At 44.1% G+C, this 23,005-nt stretch overlaps 1 protein-coding gene across 8 annotated transcripts in view; it reads right to left on the bottom strand.

Annotated features, from left to right (window-relative positions):
• PIEZO2 (piezo type mechanosensitive ion channel component 2) overlaps positions 1–23,005 on the bottom strand; it is a 1,512,892-nt gene that overhangs the window by 167,468 nt on the left and 1,322,419 nt on the right. For 7 of the 8 annotated variants that reach the window (XM_069613375.1, XM_069613368.1, XM_069613370.1 and 4 more), the window contains one exon: positions 13,944–14,111. The exons of the other annotated variant lie outside the window; for it this stretch is intronic. In XM_069613375.1, the coding sequence (XP_069469476.1) occupies positions 13,944–14,111 (168 nt within the window). The remainder of the gene's footprint in view (positions 1–13,943; positions 14,112–23,005) is intronic. 8 annotated transcript variants of the gene reach the window in all.

The raw sequence follows: 23,005 nt of genomic DNA, 5'->3' as shown, positions 1-23,005 counted from the left end.
CATGCAATTCTAGTATCCCCAGTGCACACATCAACTGCTGCTGCAGAAGTGAAAAGACCACTAGCAGCACGTCTCCTCCTGCCTTTGGCTCATTTGGGTGATGAGATGCTGATCCAGTGTTTTCTCCACTCACTGACTAGTGTATTACCCGCCTTTCCAAATCTCTGCCACTTCATCCAACACAAACCGCACATAAGTGTCTCACGCAAAAGGTGCTCCACTGACTCCTCTTCCCAGTTGTCACCCGTTGGTACTTGTCTTGTCCACTTACTTCAGTAGGTGGACACTTTTTGTGATGTATCACCTGCCACACAGAATCTTTGCTAGTTCCTCCCAAAAACAAACACGGAGGCATTGTCAAAAGAGAAATTATATTGTGCCTCCTATTGCAATGAATATATGTATATTGGCCTACGCCAAGCTGCTAGTAAGTCACTTGCGAAGAAATCCGTGTTGCAAGGTCCTGACCTTAAAATCAATGTAAGCCGCCATTTTAGGTCAATCCGCCATTTTAGGTTCGCTTTGTAAAGTCACCCTGTGAGTTAAAATGGTGGACGATGTCATTCTGAAATATAACATGGCTGTGTTGACCTCTGTATGTAGATAATATGTAACTTGCCTGCAGGCCACTTGTTGAGTTCGTGAACTGAGACCTTGTCCTTCGTTGACCTGTGTGTAAAGGATTACTTGTGCAATGAAACTAATCCATGAGCATATGTTAAGAACAATGTATTCAAATATTGAACGTAGAACACTTGTTTAACTACATTGTATTAATGTTTGAGAAGACCTGCATGGGAAATCCCAGAATACACAATTGCAGTGTAGGCTTGTTGATATATGTATTAAAAACAAACCAGTTGGCATGAACCCTAGATCGGTGATGTATTAGCGAAATATTAACCCGAAGTAGGGCTGGACATCATGTTCACGAAGAGTATAAAAGACCAATGCATTCTAATGTACAGCGTCTCTCACTGAACACACTGAACCACGCTGGAGTTTGTTGTGTTGCACTGAGGGCCGATAGCTATCTGATTTTGCTCTGGTCTTCGTAACTGGATTCAGTATAAAATAAAGTACTTTGTATGTTCCTTTGTAACCCGTGTTCGGTGTATTTCCTTTTGGGGTACTCAGTCTCGATATTTTCATTTTGTTTTCACAGTTGGTGCCCGAATAGGGATCTTCAAGATTGATGCCGGATTGTTGAAGGTTGACACAGGCTATCGGACCAGGATCGGACGGTGTGGCATTAAGGGGCCCGACTGAACGAGTCACAACACCTCAGCAGCGCTGCACGACCCAATCCCTGGACGATTAGCTTGTGGTCCGAGACGGCATCTTGACGAGGGTCCACTTATCGAGGCGGGCAGATTTGCTGAAATCGCTATACACGAGGTAAGATTAGTTAGGTAAGATTCTTTGAAATCCGATCAGACCGCCTTAGGTTTGTTCAGGTGAGTCGTGACCCGACTCTTAATTCAACCCTGATAATTTGATTTTGTCGCATTGTATCTGCAGACACAATTATTGACCAGGTAACACCAATAATTTGATATGCCTGGGAAATTGTCTACCTGCTTCAGGGCGTTGTTCCGCAGCGATAGACAATCTTTGGAATTTAGCCGTCCCGCACCACAGGAGGGGTTGCCGGAATATACTATGTACTGTAAGCATGGCATTGGAAGTATTTAATGATATTTGGCACAGACAAACCAGACATACCTCTGAACTTCAGTGGCCAATCAATGGTAGTTTTGAAATCCCTCGAATTGAGTAGAGTCAATTCTATTAAAGAAAAAGGCTAGACCTGCAACATTTGATGTTTTGCAGAATTGGAAAAAAGAAGCGTTGCAACAACTTAAAAGTAGAGAAAAACATGCACGCCGTCATAAGACGAGCGCCAAAAAAGCATTATTGTATGACCAAGATAAACATTCTGAATCGACTAGGAATATGGATAGGGCTTTCTCACTTGGAATTCAGAAAATCTATCCTTCCAAAGACCTCCATGCTTCTGATGAATTCATAGACAAATTGTTAAATGAACAAAGGCCTGGTGCCTCCGCGCCACCTCCATATGTTCCTCTTCCTGCTGCTTATCCTCTTCCTCCTGCTATTCCTGCTCTACCTGCTGTTGTTCCCGTTGTTCCTGCTCCTCCTAATGTTCTCCTTCCTCCAGATCCTCCACCTCTTATTATCGTGCCAGTTACAGTATCTCCATTGAATTTGCCTGCTCCCTCTCCTCCAAGTGGTCCTGAGCTTCTTGTAGTCGATCAAGGTGCGGGGTCGAAGGTTGTCACTCGCAATACCGTACCACCAGAGAAAAAATGTGATTTGATTGCATGGGCTAAGCATTGCATGGAGAGGGATGATCAAGCTAAGGTTTTTGCCACACTTTGTAATATGGATAATTTTCCTGAGAAAAATGTTTTTATCAAAGGTTTAGGGATTCATTTATGTGTAATGTGGGCAAAATTAAATAATACAGATCTCCCGCAAGGGTTAAGGGATCTAAATACTTTAGCGTTTTCTAGAGACACTGTGGAGAAAGTAAATGAGCATGTCGAGAGGTTATTTGGGTATAGAAAGGAGTTAGAAAAGTTGCAGAATGAGGAAGACAAGGGGGAAAGTATTTATGTACAGAAATGGTTACTTCCTTCTTGTAAATCGATATCTGAGGAAGCACGAATTTGTACGAAGGATGCGCTTAGATGGATTTCAGATATGTCGATAACTCCAGTTGAATTATATGACACATCTAGTCAGTATATGCCAGAAATGCAGAGGAAAGTGATACAGGTAATGATAGAGTACCTGCAGGATGATTGTGTAAAACGAAAGATTAGTTGTCCCACAGAGTTATTGAGTATTTATAAGAGAGCTTTTTCACTTGACACTTCTTCGACTGCTTTAGCGCTCGACTTGCCTATGAGAGAGGTTCCTCCGACATTTGTCCCAAAGGTTGACATTGCGGCCGATGCAGCACGGGGTATAGTCGCTGTGGACATTCCTACACATTATGTATCACAGTTCATTCACGTCCCATTCTCAAGACAGGAAGTGAATACTATTAGCCAATCTATTCCTGATATTAGGAAAAATCCAACAGGATTTTATAAAGAAATAGAGTCCGTCTTGCAGTCCTCAGTGTTCACCTTAGGAGATATTGATCTGTTATTTCCTGTACTCCTACCCGTAGATTTGTGGAAACAAGTTAGAACTATAGACGACGTGCCAGGGTTGGGAGATACATGGGTGAATATAACTAGACTCGATGGAGAAAGGACAGCTGGTGAAAGACCGCCTCAGGTGATACTAACTTTGCCTGATAGAATCATTGCAAAATTGAAAACTATAATTCCAGAGAAAAGAATTATTTGGGACAAACTTACGGCTTGCGTCCAAGGAAAGTCTGAGGGTGCTACCGAGTACCAGAGTCTGGGAAAAGGTTATTTGTGGACAAATTTGTGCGTGGATTGCTGCCTGACATCCAGTCACAAATTATGTCTTCTGAGAGCGCTAGGCAGGCGAAGTCCCAATCAGAAGTACTGCATATGGCTCAGTACTACGAGAACTGTGTCAATAATGAAAAAGATAGAGTTGAAAAACAAAAAGGTGATTTGAAGACTAAAGTGCTATTATAGCAAATTGTTAGAGGCCCTAGAGGGGGTAGTTCTCAGATTAGAGGTCAGTATGTCCCGCAAGGGAATGTGCCCTTGGGTCCTGTGAACATTAACCAGTGCGCCTATTGTCGTCAAGAGGTTCATTGGCGTGCACAATGCCCCGTCCTTCGACAAAGGTCGAACAACACATTTGGGAATATGGGTAGACGATCCAGAGGTCGCCCGGGTTTAGGGGGCCCTGGTAGAGGTCAGTTTACACAGGATCCTCAGCAACCTTTTTCACACGATAATCAGACTTTGAGTGTGGACACCAGGAACATATTTGATCATCCTTCTGCTGCATATTTATCTGAAGAGCTTCCTTTTGATGACATTCTTTTTCATTAGGATTGCCTGAAGCAGGGTTTGGAACCTACACCTATTCCCGTCAATCAGAAAGGTCCCTACGTTGAAATGGTGGTGGGAAATAGGAAACATCAGTTTTTGATAGATACTGGAGCACAGAATTGTTCCATTGATCATTCACGGGTTCCAAACATTCCACTGTCAGGGCAAACCAATGTTTCTGTAGGGTTTTCTGGTACACCAGTTGTTTGTCCGGTTTCTTCGCCGGTACCCATTTCTTTGGGTCCCTTTATGGACCACTGTCCATTTCTGTTGACTTCGAATTGTGGAGAGAATTTGCTGGGGTTGAATCTGTTAAAAGAATTAAATGCAGTGATTTATTGTTCTTCTGATGGAGTGCGCTTGACGATTTCACCACAGCAATTTTCTGCCTCGCAATTCTTGACTAGACCTTTGCCACCAGAGTTCATTAATGTACCAGAGAGTTTATGGGCTGTTCGCGACAATGATGTCAGTGTTTTACAGATTGAACCTGTTAAGATAGTCTTGAAACATGGAATTGAGCTGCCACGCATTCCCCAGTATAAGATTTCAGTTGAGGGCGAGCGAGCGAGCTTTGAAATGCATTGTTTCCGATTTTGTGCATCACTGGGTGATTGAAGAAATTTCAGGAAGTTTGTGTAATAGTCCGATTTTACCCGTGTACAAGAAAGGCGATAAGGCAATGCCATTCCATTTCATAATTGATTACGTGCCATTAATAAGGTCGTCGCTCTGCAGTTTCCAATTGTGCCTGATGTGACAATGATATTAACTATGATTCCAGCTACAGCTACTTACTTTAGTGTTGTGGATCTAAAGAATGCTTTCTTTAGTATTCCTATACACAAGGATAGTAGATACTTGTTCGCGTTTACCTTAGGGGGACGCTCGTTCACATTTACTCATGCTCCTCAAGGGTACACAGAGAGTCGTAGCATCTATAGTAGGGCTTTGAAAGAACAGCTTGATACCCTTGAATTGCCCTCTACTTGTACATTGCTGCAGTGTGTTGATGACTTGCTTTTAGCTGCTGACTCTGAGAGCGCCTGTAAGGAGGGTATTGTGTTATTGCTTATCCATCTGGCTAAGCATGGTCACAAAGCTTCGCTTAAAAAGTTTCAATATTGTTGCCAGGAGGTCGCCTATTTAGGCTATCGCCTGTCAAAGGAGGGAAGAAGATTGACACCTGAAAGAATAAAACACATTTCTGGCATGTCTGTCCCAAATACACAGAAGGAAGTTAGAGCCTTGATAGGTATGGCTTCTTACTGTAGGTTGTGGATCCCAAATCTTTCACTAGTGATCAAACCGATGTTGGCTTTGAAGGGCATTTCTTCGCCATTGCCGTGGAACACGGAACACCAGCAATCGTTTGACTTGCTTAAGACTGAATTATGCTCTGCACCAGTTTTGGGCACACCAAACTATGAAAAGGCCTTTGTGTTGTTTGTGCACGAATGTGATCGATGTGCTTTGGCTGTATTAATGCAGGAACATGGAGGGAAGAAAAGGCTGTGCGGTTACTTTTCTTCTGCCCTTGATCCTGTAGCATGTGCTTTGCCAAGATGTTTGCGAGCTGTCGCTGCTGCTGCTGGGTCTGTAAAACAGAGTGAGGGAATGGTCCTAGGCCATGATCTAACCCTGATGGTGCCTCACTCTGTAGATGTTCTAATGAACCGAACCCAAACGCAACACCTCGCTTCTGCACGGTTGACAAGATATGAATTGATCTTGTTTGCTCCTCACATTCAAATTAAGAGGTGTTGTGTTCTTAATCCGGCTGAACTCCTACCTTTCCCGCAAGATACTACTTGCGGCGATGAAGAGTCACATGATTGTTTGTATACTACCTTAACAAGAAGCAAAGGGTAGAATTGATTTGAAAGACACTCCTTTGGATAATCCGCAAGGAGAGCTGTTCCTGCTTCAAACTTCCGGATGGTACATCCACAGCTGCTTATGCAATCACCACATTAAGCACGGTTGTGGAAACCAAGAGAATCACGCATAACTCTGCGCAGGCCGCAGATTTTATAGCATTGACCCGAGTTTGTGAACTTTCCGAAGGGCTTGCAGTAAACATATATACTGTTAGTCAGTATGCCTTTGGGGTGGTTCACAACTTTGGGAGACTTTGGTCATAGAGAGGGTTCCTAACTTCACATGGCACTAAAATTCAACATGGCTCCCTAATAGTACAACTACTCTCAACCCTTGCGCTCCATACTTAGTTAGCAGTTATGAAATGTGCAGCACATCGAAAGATTACAGATGGCATAGGGAAAGGGAATGCTTTCGCTGATCAGATAGCTAGACAAACTGCTACCGATCCCCTTACGGAGATGTATGTTTCAAGGGAGACTGTAAATGATTATGCAATGGATGAGGGTGTTGGGTCTGTACGGGATATCCAAGCTGGTGCCACGTTAGAAGAATCCAAGAGGTGGGCTGAAGGCTTGGGGAAACTTGATGAAGACAGGTGTTGGGTGGACATAGCTGAAGGGAAATGGCTACTCCCTGACGCGTATATAATGATGATGGTCATCATGGCCCATGGTCCTACGCATGTATGTGCCCAGAAAATGACAAAGATGTTAGAAAAAGTCTGGGCAAATGACAACATTTCAAAAATTGCCCAGCGCTATGTACAGGATTGTATGATTTGCTTACAACACAATGTGGGAAAGGGGACAGCAACTCCAAGGGGAAGTTTCGGGCCACCCTCTGTCCCCTTTGAAGTTATCCACTTTGACTTTATTGAAATGGAACGATGTAACAACAAAAAATATGTGCTGGTGGTCATCTGTGCTTTTAGTAAATGGGTTGAGGCTTTCCCCGTTAAAGATGCTACAGCCATGACTACCGCAAAAACCATGTTAAGGGAATATTTTCCACGGTTCGGGTTACCAAGAGTCATCTGGTCGGACAATGGTCCACATTTTGTACCTGCTGTAATTCTGCAGATATGTGCGGCATTACAGATTGACAAACGGTTCCATTCGGCCAGACATGCTCAGAGTGCCGGACTAGTAGAAAGACACAATGGTATCATCAAGAACAAGCTCGCTAAAACGTGTGCCAGCACTAAATTAAAATGGCCGGACGCCTTACTGATCGTTTTATTATCCATGCGTACAACCCCTCAAACTAAGACTGGGCTCTCTCCATTTGAGGTGGTAATGGGGAGACCTGCCAATATCTGGAACCTTCCTAAATGTAATTCGTTAAGAAATGTTGAAAATGTATTACTTTCAGATTATTGCAGCCAGTTGACTAAAAACCTGTATTTGATTTATCACCAGGTACGAGAGGCTTTACCTGTGCGATACGAGGGCCCGGGCCACAGTATACGGCCTGGAAGTTGGGTGCTCATCAAGGCATTTGAGCGCTCTTCCTGCCTTGCACATCGCTGGCGTGGCCTGTTCCAGGTCCTGTTGGTCACCAAAACAGCAGTGCGGCTCTCTGGAAGAAAGAACTGGATCCACGCGTCCCATGTCAAGAAACTTCCTCACCCAGTACCACACGTTACAGAAGAAACAGAACCCCTCGCTAATTTGCAACCAACGATCCCAAAGCAGTAAATAGCGCAGAGAGTGTGTCGGAAATCTTTCTGAGCCCGTGAGGCTTGGGGAAACAGCCATTTTGTCTCCACACTCTCCAAAAGATTTGCATCCGGAAACTGTTGTTCCAAATTCGGCATCTTCACTTGTCTCTAATACGTTGCTTCCAACGGGAAGTGACGACACATTGTTTCCGGATCAATCAGTACCAGGAAAGGCAAGGGACAATCTGCGTCCAAGAAAATAGACTTACAGCACGGTTTTGCTGTGCATCTGATAGACTTACGGCACGGTTCGGCTGTGCATTGGAAGAAGGAAAGGATCACAAAGGGCTTGTTTTTGCCCAAATTTGAGAAAGGGGATTCTGTTGGCTAGGGTTGTGGAAGGACTAAGAAGTTGCGCGGCCGGGAAGTCGCCAGCAACGAACATTGGGGGTTTCCGTTTGAAGACTACAATGCCTGCCACCGCTACCGCTCGAATGGGACTTGTAAATGAGGGGGTGACCAACCGGGGCAATGGACAATATGCCTGGGCCCCGAAAACGTATTGCTGTCTTTTTATAATGATATTTGGGTTTTTAATAGTCATTGTTTTAGGATTATGGTACCTTGAGGAAAAGCATCCTTTAGAATCCTTGTTGCTCACTGAAAATGTACCTACTGTTCCTACTCCCTTTGTACATTTGCATACTCTGTCCCCTAGGGACTCTCAGCATAGACAAAGGTACCACAATAACACTCTGCTACTTATCATGAATGCTACGCATGCCATTTTTAATAAGTCTAACTGTTGGGTCTGCTCACATTTACCGCAACACGGGCATAAGGGGCTAGGTTGGTATATTCATCCTTTACCTTTGACAACTGCTTGTCATGCTTCTCTTAGAGCACTGTTCTTTGGATGTTGGAATGATAGCATCTCAGGGAAATTTGACGGCACTAATTTGAATAGTTTTGAGAAACGTGTTTTGATTCCCCTGGGATGCTCGCTTTTCGCAAACAGGAGTAAACCTAACGTTGCTTCTATTAGGCCTTCTGATAGACTGTCTCATCCTTTTCAATCTTTGATTTCTTTTAAGATGGCTCTGATAGGCAATAAGGATGCCATGCCTCCTTCTTACACTGTTAACCATAGCCCCGATTCAGTTTCTTTTTGCATACAGAGGAATGGAACTCAGTCAATGGGAGATTTTCTAGGTTGTGCCAACGTTGCAAATTTGACTGGGGAAAACAGACCTTTGTATGTAGGCGAACCTGTCTACTTTGTCTGCGGTAATGTAGCATTCCCATGGTTGCCCAGGGATTGGCAGGGAGCCTATTATTTAAGGATCCTGTTACCGGGGGTGTTTATAGCTAGTACAAAGGAAGTTTCAATGGCTCGTCCATGGCGGGACGAGAATGGTGACACTCCAGCACAAATCTTGGGAGATATAGCAAAATCAGTTGTGCCATTTTGGGGGCAGATAGCGAATTCTGGAGATATCAGAAAACTAGCGAGAGTCCTGGAGAGAACCATCAACCAGACCACGGACATACTCTATAATATGACATTAGAACAGAAGGCGATAAGACTAGTAGCACTTCAAAAAGGGATGGCATTAGATGTCATTCTGGCTGAACGTGGTGGAGTGTGTAAATTAGTGGGGTCCGCTTGCTGTGTTTTCGGTCCACATTCCTCCCCAACCATCTTCAAGGCAATACAGAATCTGCACGTCCTTAGTTCAGAAGTGCATGTTCCCGAGGGAAACTGGGATCTTAGCGCTTGGTTCTGGGACTTCTTGAGATCTTGGTGTTGGAAAGTACTTTCGGTCTTGCTGATTATTTTGGGAATTCTGTTGTTTCTTTGCTGCTGTATTCAGTGTCTACCTAGTATATGTTCGATGCTAGGGGGATGTTGCGCACAAGCGATAGGTACAATAGGACATAAAGTGTATGCCCCAGATAAAACTTGAAAATAATATGTGTTGAAAGAAATTCTAGCGAATGATTTAATGGCAATAGATATTTCCGACAGCGATTCAGGGTGCATGGAAGATGATGCATGGAGTTATTTGCAAGGAGATACAAAGTCGTTTTAGCACTTGGCATAGGCCAAAAGGAGGGTTTGTCAAAAGAGAAATTATATTGTGCTTCCTATTGCAATGGATATATGTATATTGGCCTACGCCAATCTGCTAGTAAGTCACTTGCGAAGAAACCCGTTTTGCACGGTCCTGACCTTAAAAGCAATGTAAGCCGCCATTTTAGGTCAATCCGCCATTTTAGGTTCACTTTGTAATGTCACCCTGTGAGTTAAAATGGTGGACGATGTCATTCTGAAATACAACATGGCTGTCTTGACCTCTTGTATGTAGCTAATATGTAACTTGCCTGCAGGCCACTTGTTGAGGTTGTGAACTGAGACCTTGTCCTTCGTTGACCTGTGTGTAAAGGATTACTCGTGCAATGAAACTAATCCATGAGCATATGTTAAGAACAATGTATTCAAATATTGAACGTAGAACACTTGTTTAACTACACTGTATTAATATTTGAGAAGACCTGCATGGGAAATCCCAGAATACACAGTTGCCGTGTAGGCTGGTTGATATATGTATTAAAACAAACCAGTTACATGTGGATGTGCGAAACTTGGCATGAACCCTAGATTGGTGATATATTAGCGGAGTATTAACCCGAAGTAGGGCTGGACATCGTGCTCACGAAGAGTATAAAAGACCAATGCATTCTAATGTACAGCGTCTCTCACTGAACCATGCTGGAGTTCGTTGTGTTGCACTGAGGGCCGATAGCTATCTGATTTTGCTCTGTTCTTCATAACTGGATTCAGTATAAAATAAAGTAGTTTGTATGTTCCTTTATAACCCATGTTCGGTATATTTCCTTTTGGGGTACTCAGCCTCGATATTTTCATTTTGTTTTCACAGCATGACTCTCACACACACAGACATCAACAATTCTCTACACTTCCTGCTGCTTCTTCAAGTTGTCACCTGATGGTACATGACTCATCCACACAATTCAAGACACAGATACTGACTATTACATCTCACCAGCCTCTCTAAATCTCTGCCAACTCCCCTCACAAAAATCATCAATCTGTGACTCTCACACAAACCACACTCAGGGATTCTCTACTCTTCATGCTCCAACTCCTCCTCCCAGATGACACCAGATAGATGTGTCTCATCCACTCACTTAAGAGGCATACACTGACTGTGGCACATTATTCATCTCTCTGAATCTCCCTACTTTCTCCCACAAACATCGCACTAGCATGACTCTGTCAAAAGCTGCCCTCTTGAGTAACCTGCTCCTCCTTCCACCATATGACAGATGTCTCATCCCCTAACTTCAAGAGCTAGCTGATGTGGTGCATCACTTGCATCCCTGAATATCGGATGCCTCCTTCCACAGAATTATTCAAGCGTGGATTTCATACAATCATACAAGCTGGCCTGAGGGTTCTTGGATGCTCCTCCTAGGTGTCACTGAATGGCACATGTCGTGTCCCCTCACTGACTGGTGGATTATTCACCCCCTGGATCTCTTCTAGTTCCTCCCACAAAAACCATATGAGCATGACTCTCGAACAAGCTACAGTCAGGGATTTTTGGCTCCTCTTCCTTATCCCCAATGCCACACGATGACACGTGTCTTGTCCACACAATTCATGGACACAAACGGTGGTGCATCACTCATCTCCCATGATTCTCTGTTTTCACCCCCAGAAATGATGTGAGCATTGGTGTTGCACAAGCTAACCTTAGGGATTCCCTGCCCCGCTTGCTCCACCCTGGTGTGAGGCACAAGCTGGACCACACATGTGGTGCTTATAGTCACTTAAAGATTGGATGCCTAGTTTCTTCCTGTGCCGCTAACAATCACTGCTATTTTCTTCAGACTTTCTCAAGGTGCCAGATAAAATCAAAAGGTACTGTGTGTTCATCTCGCCATCACTCAAGCTGCTCTCCGGCTCAGTGAATCGTCCTTCCCTAAACTCACACCAGCTGGCACTTGTTTTCTTCCCAAACTTCAAATCACTGAATTCCTCACGCATTGGTGCATAAGCAAAACCTACCCTAGCACTACCTCTGAATCCACAGTCAATCATCGCCTCTCCTTACACTTTTATCCTACTCAAATACTCGAACTCCACTCCACTATATCCCCCTTCCCAAATGCTCTTAAACATGCGTCCTGCAATGACCTTCTGCCTCTCTGACAGTTAGAACTAAAAACAAGCTCAAAACATGTGCACTCCTTGAAACCATATCGTTGAACATTGGTCAACTATTTGAAAAGTTGGACTTGGTCAAATAACTTGAAAGTCTGGATTTAAACCCTTGACGGGGGAAAAACAGCAAGGTGTATGCACCACACCAATTCTAAGAGGCGGAGTGCAATGTTTACAAATTGGGTGAATGACAGGATGGTTGAAAAAAGGAACACTAACAAGACGATAAGATTGGCAGAACATGGAATATCTCATCATTTCACTTCACTTGACTGTCAACCTGTTGGCCAATGCTTCCCTTTACAAGCCCTATGCCAATGTGCCGCAATATGACCAACGGTGAGCGGCTGCATGAATGCATGGAGTGGAAGTGGAAGTCAACAATACACTTCCTGCAGACAAGGGTCTCCCCTCCCTTTACTAATGGACATGGAATGGAACCCATCCACCGGTGTTGGCAGGGAGCCCCTTGTCTAACCGAGTAACTCCAGACTCCACCCAAGGGATTTTAGCCATTATGTTATCCCTGGTGATGCATAAAAGACTTAAAACTAATATACGAATTTTAGTGAAACTAAAACAAAAGACATTAGTGAGAATTAGCTTTCACGCTTCACCCCATTTTCTAGGACTACGAGTAGTTTCATGCTCTGCGGCTGTGAATGGATCTCCAGAGGGTGTGGCTGAAAATTAGTATGCACCATGTGTGAATACAATGAAAAAGAAGAGAGTCCTTGGCCAGGACCGCGTCAGCCCATGTATCTGTGCCTTGGGCATGTATTGCTCACATTTTTCTCGTGTGTACACAGACAAGGCTCAGTGCGTTAAGGCCATTACTGCGATGATGGATGCACTATGAAAGGCTAACAAGATATCATGCCTGTCCAGTGAGTTTTCCAAAAAGACCCCCAAATATACAAACCATCTTTACTGTTTGTCATCCAGCGAACCTGACTGAAGCAGGGCTCAAGTCCAGCGTGGATGGCGTTTTTCCATTTTAAAACACTATTGGAAGAAAATATAATCCCTTGTTTTTTTGTTTGTGTTGATTTTATGAAAGGCAAATGCCCATTCGTCCTGTGCAATTTGTAGTGTTGTGCAAAGGCAATGGAATGAGATTTGCATATTTCAAGTTGATATTCTAATTTCTCGAGACGTCACATCGAATTGCGTATGTTAAGGAGTCCCCCTATTTGTTTTTTTAGGCCTTGTCCCCTGACTTAATGTTACCATTTGGTGGACTGACACTCACATCCTGACATCTTGACAGATCTGTTTACTGACGACTCCCTCCATATGCTCAGCAAATGCGATGAGACAACACAAGCGCATCAGTGTCACCTGCAATGAAGAAAGATGGCGGCCATCGATCCCTTGCGGGTCTGTTCCACAGCGCTGCCAGACTACGGAGCTGCCTGGGTCATCCTAGCGGATCACGGTGCCGCATAAAGCACGGGGACAGATTTGATGACCCTTCTTAACTTTTACATCCAGCCATACTTATGATGCCCCCATAGCAACTCATAAATTGCTCCCAGCTTGCAGCAATTGCACGTTTCTTTGATATTGATTGGTCCATAAAAATGATTAATACACGTGTATTCTCTCAATAAATGTAGTGCATGGCAGAGTCACTAGTGTGCTTTATTTTCACATGACACTGATGTGCCCTGTTCTTTAATGAGGCATTAATTGTCATGCAATACCAGATTTATTTCAGCCAATAACTGCATGCAGTGCACATCTTATATCTCATGTGTTGCTCATCTGCATGATCAGGTGTTGCATTTATGAATATTTGCATCTGTTGCTGCAGCCCCCGCTCCACTTACCTGCTATTCCTAGAGGAGCAGGCACGGCCTGTCTGATCCCTTCTGCGTGGATTACAATTGATCTTTTCGGACCATAAGAACAGGTTTGTGCAAAGCAAGTGGTTCCAAAGGTATAGCGGCAAAATGGATCACGTTGCACTGGATTACAAGGATCAGGCACCCGGGACGGTAGGACGGTGATGCAGTCACCCATGCCAACACCATCGGAACACACACACCCTCACCGGGCTGGTAGACATGGATTGCAAAATGAACACAGTTCAGGGTGAACAAATGGAAAAAGGCATGCATGAGTTAAGCACCTGGATGCTATACTGCCACTGTCAGCCGATGACGAGGACATGTCCATGCTGTGCATTTTACGAAGCCTAGGCCGGGCGCGCTCACTTGTTTTGGGAATTGGGTCTGGTCCGTCTAAATCATCAAGGGTGGACTGCCTTGAGAACAGCATGGTGGCTTCTGTGTAGCAGCTAGCAGTCACAAAGACACAGAGTTAAACACCAAACAGGCATGATACAGTGCGCTTGGATTGGCGCGCCATGCAGAATAGAGCACACACAACACTGGTTTTGATGGCTGGGCGAGCACACATTTTGAGCAAATGCACAAATTAAAAAATGTACCACATCGTTGGTTAAATTCATTGATACAAGTTTAACACGAATGCATTTAAATATGAATTATGAGAGGGCAGAGATACAAAAGTGATTGATTAGTCATCCAAAAATGTTCCAAGATCAATCAACTTTTTAAAAAAACCTTTCAATTGAGAGACTGGATCTCCAGTCCTCTAGCAGCGGCATAGCACATCCAGTTTTATTAAATTAATCTGATTCTGTTGTGTTTTTTACAGTGCTTTAATTGCAGGAAATAGACAGCTCTCGCAAGCCTCTTACTCGCGTCTCACACAAGGTGGCGGAGGCGTTGCTAGGGGGCTTTAGGGGGCTCTCGCCTCCGGTCTTTTGGTTGAGGCCCCGGATAGAAGCTCAGTGGCTGCAACCAGAAGGCTAGCTAGACCCAAGTCCTGGCAGTCCCGACCTTAGGGTAGCCCCGCATCATTTCCAGACCTAGCAACTCCCCTGCAAGGTGGTAAGAGTTGAAGTGGGGCCGAAATCCTGCAAGAAGCCTGCGCAGATGGAGGGATTGCACGCTGCGTTGGGTGGATGGATACCTCTGCCCCTCACAATCACTTGATGCATTCCAAAGCAAGCAGCAGTTGAAATGATGGAGATGCTCTTTTCAAATTGCCACAGTGACATTGTTAGTTTATGATTAAAAATAACAGAGGCACAGTGAATACATTTCATTTTTCTGACTTCAGTGTTCATGGTGTGGGGTTAGGTGTCTGACCATGAGAACATGGTGGCCAACAATTGAACGAAGGCTTGTCTTTATGCCAGGGATCGTCTATATTAATCGGCATCAATGAGATATACACGAAACGGGTGCAAAATTGGCATAGTGCACCAGGGGCGGTCTTGTACCTGTAGTCTCATGCAAGTGGCAAATTCAAATATGAGGGAAGGGCATAGTTGGGCAATGAACCTCAGATAAAGGTTTTGCATCTTCCCGGCTCTACACAGTCTGCGGGATTCATACTTCCCTCCGTTTATTTTTCGGAGAAGGCCCTTCATAATATTCTTATTGGATTTCTTGTGTCACTCCATTGGATTTTCTTTATTCTCGAGCAACCATGACTTTTGCAAATAATACAATACTCTGTAATTCATTCTTTACCTGTATCCATAGACATGAGATACATACTCATCATGCTTCTTTCCCATGATCCCAGGACACTTCAACACAATCACCTCCCCACTATGCACACTGAAGCCAGCACAGAGACCGCAGTCACTGTGATGCAAATGGAAATGGACGGCGATGCTGCTATGAACATCGGCGTGGCAGATAAGTTACACATGATGGACCATGAATGGAGGGAGGGCTTGATAAAGATAAAACAGGGCCAATGGCTTTCACTTTCATCGAAGACTGCCTTGCACTCTAGTAGTTCCAATCTAAAATCTCTGAGGAAGGCCAGGTGTTCCAAGAGGGATGCAAGAACCCTCCCCTAAACATCTCCCTAGGAACAGAGAGAGATACCAGACTCCGAGGACCCGTCCAGCAGCTACAGAACCGGTACCTAGCCAGCACACAGCGTGCCCTGCTACCTAACAGCAAGCTTCCCAGGTGGGAAGTGCCAGAGAGTCTCTGAACTAAGGACAAGGCTGTTGCCTGTATACACTCTCCTGAGCTTTGGGCCGTCCACCTTGAAAGGATGACACGAGCCCTGCAAAGAAGGTAGGAGGAGTGCCACACAAGCATCAACCAACGTCCATCTTTTAAGGACATTTATGAGACAGTCGAGTCCTCGAACTGCATCTGGCTGCACCCTGACTGTTGTCATGCCACAGGGACCAGAGCCATCCGAGACGCCTCGACCAGCATTCCAAATCCACCAACCAGCACAAAGACAATGATTCTTGGCCCTGAGCCGCCACGCTAGCCAGCCTGCAGACATACGCCCGTCCTCGATTGCTGAACTGCCTGTCGCCTGATACCCACAGCTGTCCCCCACCACTAACTCTGCGTCAAGGGCTGCAAAGCACCGTGGAACCGCCTCAACGCTGTTGAGCATCAAGAACCTCTTAAGCACCAGATACATTGTGGTTTTGCCCAACTGGTCCTTCTCTGAAGGCCACCAAAGACAGGTATGCCCCTTTGCCACCTTGGTACTGGAACTGAATAACCTTGAACAGTAAGACTGATTACTTTACCAACTACCCTCCTGTCAGTATCCAGAGTGCTTCACTTTCCTTTGTGAAACTGTCTGTCCTCTGTGGTCCTTTACAGGGTCGGTCATATTTGTAGTGTGCTAGATCTGTCTGTTGTAGTAATAATAAAGTAGATATTTTTATACAACCTGACTGGACAGTCCCTTTTATCATTGGATAATAATTGCATTTTTGCTGTGTTGCAATTAACCAACGATCCACGACATTGCAGAGATAAGCCTGCCTTTGTGTCCAAGTTCCCAGATTTGAATAAGGAGCTCTTCTATTTCACTTGCATTCCAATCTGGTCGGATCCCTTCTGGTGTACTAGAGGTGTGGGGTTAATTGATGGTTTAGCAACCAATATTCACTGGTGCCCCGGAAGTTGATTCGTCACAAGTCAGCAATTAGTTGCATTGACCAGTTTCCACATCTGCTTTGTGTGAGTGATGAGCATGACATACGCTCGGCCTCATGCATTGCTTCAGCAGGGCCTGTGGCTCAGTGGACTTATGCATCCACTACGGGCATCTGTATTTGACTATACAGTCACAGATTTGAATCCTGGCAGATACACTCAGCCCACCATCTTTTTTAGATATATAAAATGAGCATCATTGCAGTGGCCAGCAATTATCATGTGTTAATCAGTGAGCAGATATTTCCAGGTGAACCTTTGCTTTACTATTACAAAGATGTTATGTCACTCCAGGACAGTTCTTAATGTGTGAGTAAATAAGTGCCAGGGCCCAAATATTTTCTAGCATGCCTGTGCTAAGTTATACATCATAACAGCAGCTCAATGCCCACCTGCTGCCTCCACCCAATGCTACTTCCATTGGTAACATATATGTGGTTGCAGCTGCAACTCCCAAAGACTCATTGGGGCATGATGTGTGCACCAGCCATGTCAAAATAACATAACATAGTAATTAATATCATTATTATTATAATATATTTCTTATTGCATGCAACTCTACGTGGGCTTTAGTTTGCACAGACAAGAGCAAATAGACAGCACGAACAAAGAAAGGTCAGGCAGCAAAACAGTGTTGGAAGGCCAGAAGGTCATAACATTACCATGGGTACCAATAAATCATTGGATTTAAAAAAGTGTGTATGTATTGTATAGCTCTTAACGCTAAGCACATTAGGCAGGGCCCAGGAGGCATGCTGGTAAATTGTTCCAAAGAACAGACGCCCACACTTTAAAACTTGTTCCCCCAAAGTTTTTAAGTTTAAAGAAGGGATGGAGAAGCTTGTTCTCTCTGTTAGATTTGAATGATCTAGTTACGGGAGCATTGTGCAGGTGATCAGTGAGATAGCTCAGGACTTTCCCAGCTCGACACATATAAGTAAGAGTACACATTTTATATGAGATGCTGTGACGCACCGGCAGCCAGTAAAGTGTTCTTCTGGCTTTTGTGACATGATCCATCCTGCCTAGGATTTTGTATAACCTGCAAGGTGTTAAAATTTGCTTTTGAAGTATCTGTCAACAAGCTGTTACAGTAGTCAATTTTCGAGTAGACCACGACACCAACCAAAAAAGTCAGATTATTAGTAGATATATGAGGTCTAATCTGCTTAATCAGTTTGACGGTATACGCACAGGTTGATCTTGTGTGTTCTATATGTTTTTTCATGGACAATTGAAGTCAAAATAAACCCCACGGGTCTTAACCGACGACATAACATGTATGATATACTCAGCGATCTTAAAGTGATTATATCTCGCACCTAGCTTGTTCAGATGTTTGGAAGTTGTGACAATGAGCAACTCAGTTTTACCGTCATTGAGCGCACAGGGAATTTATATCCATCCACGTGTGGACAAGCTAATATGTTTTATTTATAATAGATGAGTAGAGATTGCAGTTGCCTGTCAACTCAAAGATCAACTGCGTGTCATCAGCATAGTTGGTATATGTCACCCCAACATTGTCCAACAGATGAAATAATGGACGCATATAACATTAGAGAGTGTTGGGGATAGACAAGACTTCTGGGGACACCACAAAGAAGTGGAACTGGTGGTGCCTTAAACTTATCAACTGAAACTCTTGAGAGGCGTATGCCATGAAAAGATCCAATACAAGCTGATGCAAAATCAGGGCAATTACTACGCTTAATCAACCTTTCGCAGCAGCAAAGAGTGGTCCACAAGATCAGATGCTGCAGAGAGGTCAAGAATCATAAGTATGGCAATCCAGCCCTCATCAATGATCTATACCAAATTAGCCCTAAAATCAAGTAGTGTCTTAAAATGAGACACCAAATGTTGAACTGCTTCTTTAAACACGTTATCCTTGATTATAATGTCCTCCAATTCTATAGGTGAAAAGTGGAACATTTTGACAGTCTAGTCAGAGAAAATAAAGCAAAAGTGCGTTCTAAATATATTAAAGTGATGGACAAAATGCTTGTCAAACAACTCACTAAGATCTTTCATGAGTAAGCACTCAGCGCAGACAATCATCCTTGGCAGTGTCCTCTTCCCTGTTCTTGCCCCTCTTATGGTGCTTTTGGCGGGTGACTGTCGTCTTGTCAGTGCCAAGGGACCCTATGCCCTACTAAGGCACTGATGATTCTAGGGCATCAATGGCAGTCAAGTACCACTATGGGCCTCATTACGATCCAGGCGGTAAGTTACCGCCTGGGTCGTATCCTTACCACCATGGCGTAAACTATGTTTACGCCATGGTGGTTGGCAGATTTACCGCCCCATTCCAAGGTGAGTGGGGCGGTAAATCCCCATTTCCCATTTTACCCTTCCCCATTCCCATTTTTGCCCCATAGGGCATAATGGGAATGGGGAAAGGTGCTAATTACGCCACCGTAAATTATGGTGGCGTAATTAGCACCAAGGTCCCTTTGCGGTATGGGTTTTAACGCCTGCAATAAGCAGGCGTTAAAATCACCATCCCGCAAAGGCACCTTGGAATCAGGCGTTAAGGGTCGGCGCCGTTTACGGCGCCGTAAACCCCTTAACGCCTGGGTCCTAATGAGGGCCTATGTGTTTAAAACTCATTGGGCTGGCAGCCTGACACATGCCTTCGGATTGGTGCACCCCACACTGGCCACATACAAGAAGAAAAATTGAAGTATCAGACATAATAAGGCCCAGCATGTGCCCGCTGTGTGCCTATACCTGCAGAGGTGCAGCAAAAGCTGCATAATACTGTTACTGGCACATATGCATTTGTGTGCCTGCTGCAGAACTAGTGAGCTGCACCTGGCACCATGACTACCTACCTGCTGCCCAAACCAAATTCCTGAGCAACACACCCTGCTATGACAACGCTGGCTGCTGTTGCTTTAGCCGGCTGACTATGGAAGGCCCAGCCCTGTTAACTTCGGGCTCATTGTTATTCGTGAACAACTGGATCATTATCTCTAAACCACCAACATGGCAACGCCTATTGTTGTATTTTGTGTGGCTAAGACTGACTGACACTTGACAAAATTAAGTTGGGAAAACACCATTTCCTGATTGAAATGAATATGAGACAATAAGTATTAGTGCTCAGAAATAGGTTCCTGGGGTTCAGTCCTGGCAAACACCCCTACAAATAAATAATTGCTTTAGGAGTCAGGAAGGAATGATTTGTTCCTCCTTAGAAATATTATTGTAAGATTATGAAAGTTTATGTTGCACTTCTTTCAGTCACCATATAGAGAGTGGTGAGGGATTCAATATGAGGGTTCTCCCTGTTAATCAGGTAGAATAGCAATTCTCTTCTGCATTGTTGGACACATGATAGTCTGTGTTCCTTCAATTTGTTGAACATGTCAATCGTCTGCACCAGATCATATTCTACACCTCTTGAGTGCTAGTCTTAGATTTTTCTTTTAAACAGCATCTTTAATCACTCTTTAATTTGCTGCTACACTGGGTTACTACCTCTTACATGCTCACTGAGTTCATAATCTTCATATTTCTTTACACACTCATCATTGATCTTGTGAATTTTAGGGTGGCACTAAACAAATGCAGCTTTGTCAATCAAGGAATCTTGGGCAAAGCTGATGAAAAAATGTAATCAAACTAGGAGAAGTGCTCATTGAGAATAAAGACATTGGGCCTCATTACAAGTATTGCGGTAAGGCAACAATGGCGCCAGTATCACTACTGGCACCGTTGCTACTTCACTGCCATACTAGGAGTTTTGCTCAATGGGAATGATGAGAGTGGCAGCACCGGTACCGTTAATAATGGTACCGGTGCTATCATCATGTTCTGCTTGCGGGTGCCGGTACAGCCACCAGCTTAGACCTCGTGGCTGCAAGGGCACCTGCGAGCAAAACTCCTAGTATGGCGGTATGGTAGCAATGGTGCCAGTAGCGATACCGGCGCCGTTGTTGCCTTACCGCCATACCTGTAATGAGGCCCAATGGCTTCTGGCTGTCCTATAGAGGGAATAGTCTAATAACGTTGGCCTTGCCATCATCCCTCCAATGAATACATTAAAGATTCAGATGCGGGCACATGAAAAATATCAACCAGAATCGATCAAATGGACCACAAATCAGGTCCGCTTGTTGCCGCGTATGGGGTATTTCCAACTGCTGGATTTGTCCAAGAGATCTAAATCCCAGCTAATTCGAAAAACAGATCTGCTTTCATTCCTTAAGCATGAGGAGAATGACGCCCCAGACCGAAAGAGTCAGAGAAGTACCAAAGCAGCAGAGGCAGTGGCTAGAACCTGATGCACAGCCTCAAAGCATAGTCCTGGATGATTAGTCTCAACATATTAGCAATTTCCATGCACTTAAAAGCACATTCAGAGGCCTCTTTCACAAGGCAGTAAGGATCTATTTCAATCAATAAGTGAAAATCAAAATAGATAGTGTTCTCAAAATGTAAAGTGCTAATTAGTGTAGGATTCAACAATGGAATCGGATAAGCCTGATCAATATTCAGGTCAGACCTAAGTAAAAAACAAAGACGTTACTTCACTTTTTATTTTTTTTGTAACTTTTTTTATTGGTGTTTCTTAAACATTTTACTTCACTTTTTAATACACATGCTGTGTTTTTCAAAGAAATGTAGCAGTAAACTTCTCCACTTCTCCAACCACGCCAGCTCGGGGGAGCCTTTTAAGGGCTACCCCGAGTTGGCGTGGTTGGAGAAGTGGAGAAGTGTCCTTTTGAAATGAAATACCCTCGTGGGTGCTGGCACCCTATTGAGATAATTACCACCCTGCTCCGGCGCAGGAATGGGGCGATAATCATCTGAACAGGGTGCTTCAGCACCCTATTGTTGTTAAATGCGCCGGCTCCCACAATTGCATTTAATTTTAAAATGACATTCCTCCCACCACAAAAAGAAACAATTGTTCTTTTTCTGCCCGGGGCACTGCTGCCACTAAGGCCGGCACTGTCTACTGATAACTGTGTTTGGGAATAGATGTGTGTATATCAATTATTGGCAGTAGGTGGAATTACAATTGAAATCAATGTGTAGCAAAGACATATAACCTAAAACAAAGATGGGCGATATTGAAATACTTGACGCAGTGCTCGTGCAGGAGTCATAGGGATAAGCCAAGCAACAGACATCGAAGCGCGTGTGTCCTGGACAGTGTAAACTACGGACAATTATGGGTATACCTAGGGAGCAGAAGCTTGGGCAGGAGCTTGCAGAGTGCTCTGGCCTTGCATCCAAACTTTGCTCTACAACTGTGTCCCGCATTGCACAAAAAAGGTAGCAAGCACCCCTCTCTAGAAAGAACATGGCATGATAACCTGGTCTGTGGTTTTTCCTACTTTCAGTGCCCCGCATTGGTGGGAGCAGGAAATCGAGACAAGGGATGCTGGGAATCCACACCTGCTGCCCCCCCCGGACCTTTCACCTGAGATGCCTAGGTACCTTTCAGGTAGCATGAACGCTGTGATTGTAACACAGTCATTTTAATGCTGAGTACTACTCACTGGCAGCCATCTCGCTTTTCCCATCAGTAACCTCCACATAGGAACAACTTTCTTTAGATGAAAGAACTATCTGTTTAGAAAAACCCTTTCTATAAAGCAATGAACATCGACTCTTTGAGTACTCTGTGTTAGCATAAAGCCCACCACACTTTAGTGCATGCAGTGCAACTAAATTGTGGTTTGCTGTCAAGAAATGACAATTTGAAAAAAAGTGACTAGTGCCAGTACCATAACATTTTCATCCTTCCGTAAATGTAACATTTTCAAAATTTACAGCAAGCCCATTTCTTAACAAAAATAACCAGTATACATTGATATTGTTCATAGAGGCCGATGCATGATACATAAATATTGAACTGCTGCAGAGCCATTTTCAACAAGGGAAAATACTTCACCTGTGAAAATGTGCATTGTAGCAATGCATTCTTTCAGCGGGCTAACAAAATTGCACTGCACCTCTACAAAGTTTATGTAGACCAGGCCACAGTCTCGAGAGCTATTGTGTGCATGTGTGTGCCAAACAGTATGTCAAACTGTACCGACAATAGAGGGATCATCAGCTTATGCTTGCAATTGATCCTGTATTGCTAGGTTCCCCCTGTCAGTCTTGATCTTATGCCATGCACAGAGCAAGCGTGGAAATGGGGCTTGCACAA

This window comes from Ambystoma mexicanum, chromosome 5p (genome assembly GCF_040938575.1).
Source record: "Ambystoma mexicanum isolate Mex_15411 chromosome 5p, UKY_AmexF1_1, whole genome shotgun sequence".
Taxonomy (NCBI): Eukaryota; Metazoa; Chordata; class Amphibia; order Caudata; family Ambystomatidae; genus Ambystoma; species Ambystoma mexicanum.
Note: the sequence above shows the minus strand (reverse complement) of the source record. Positions and strands in the feature narration are given on the sequence as shown.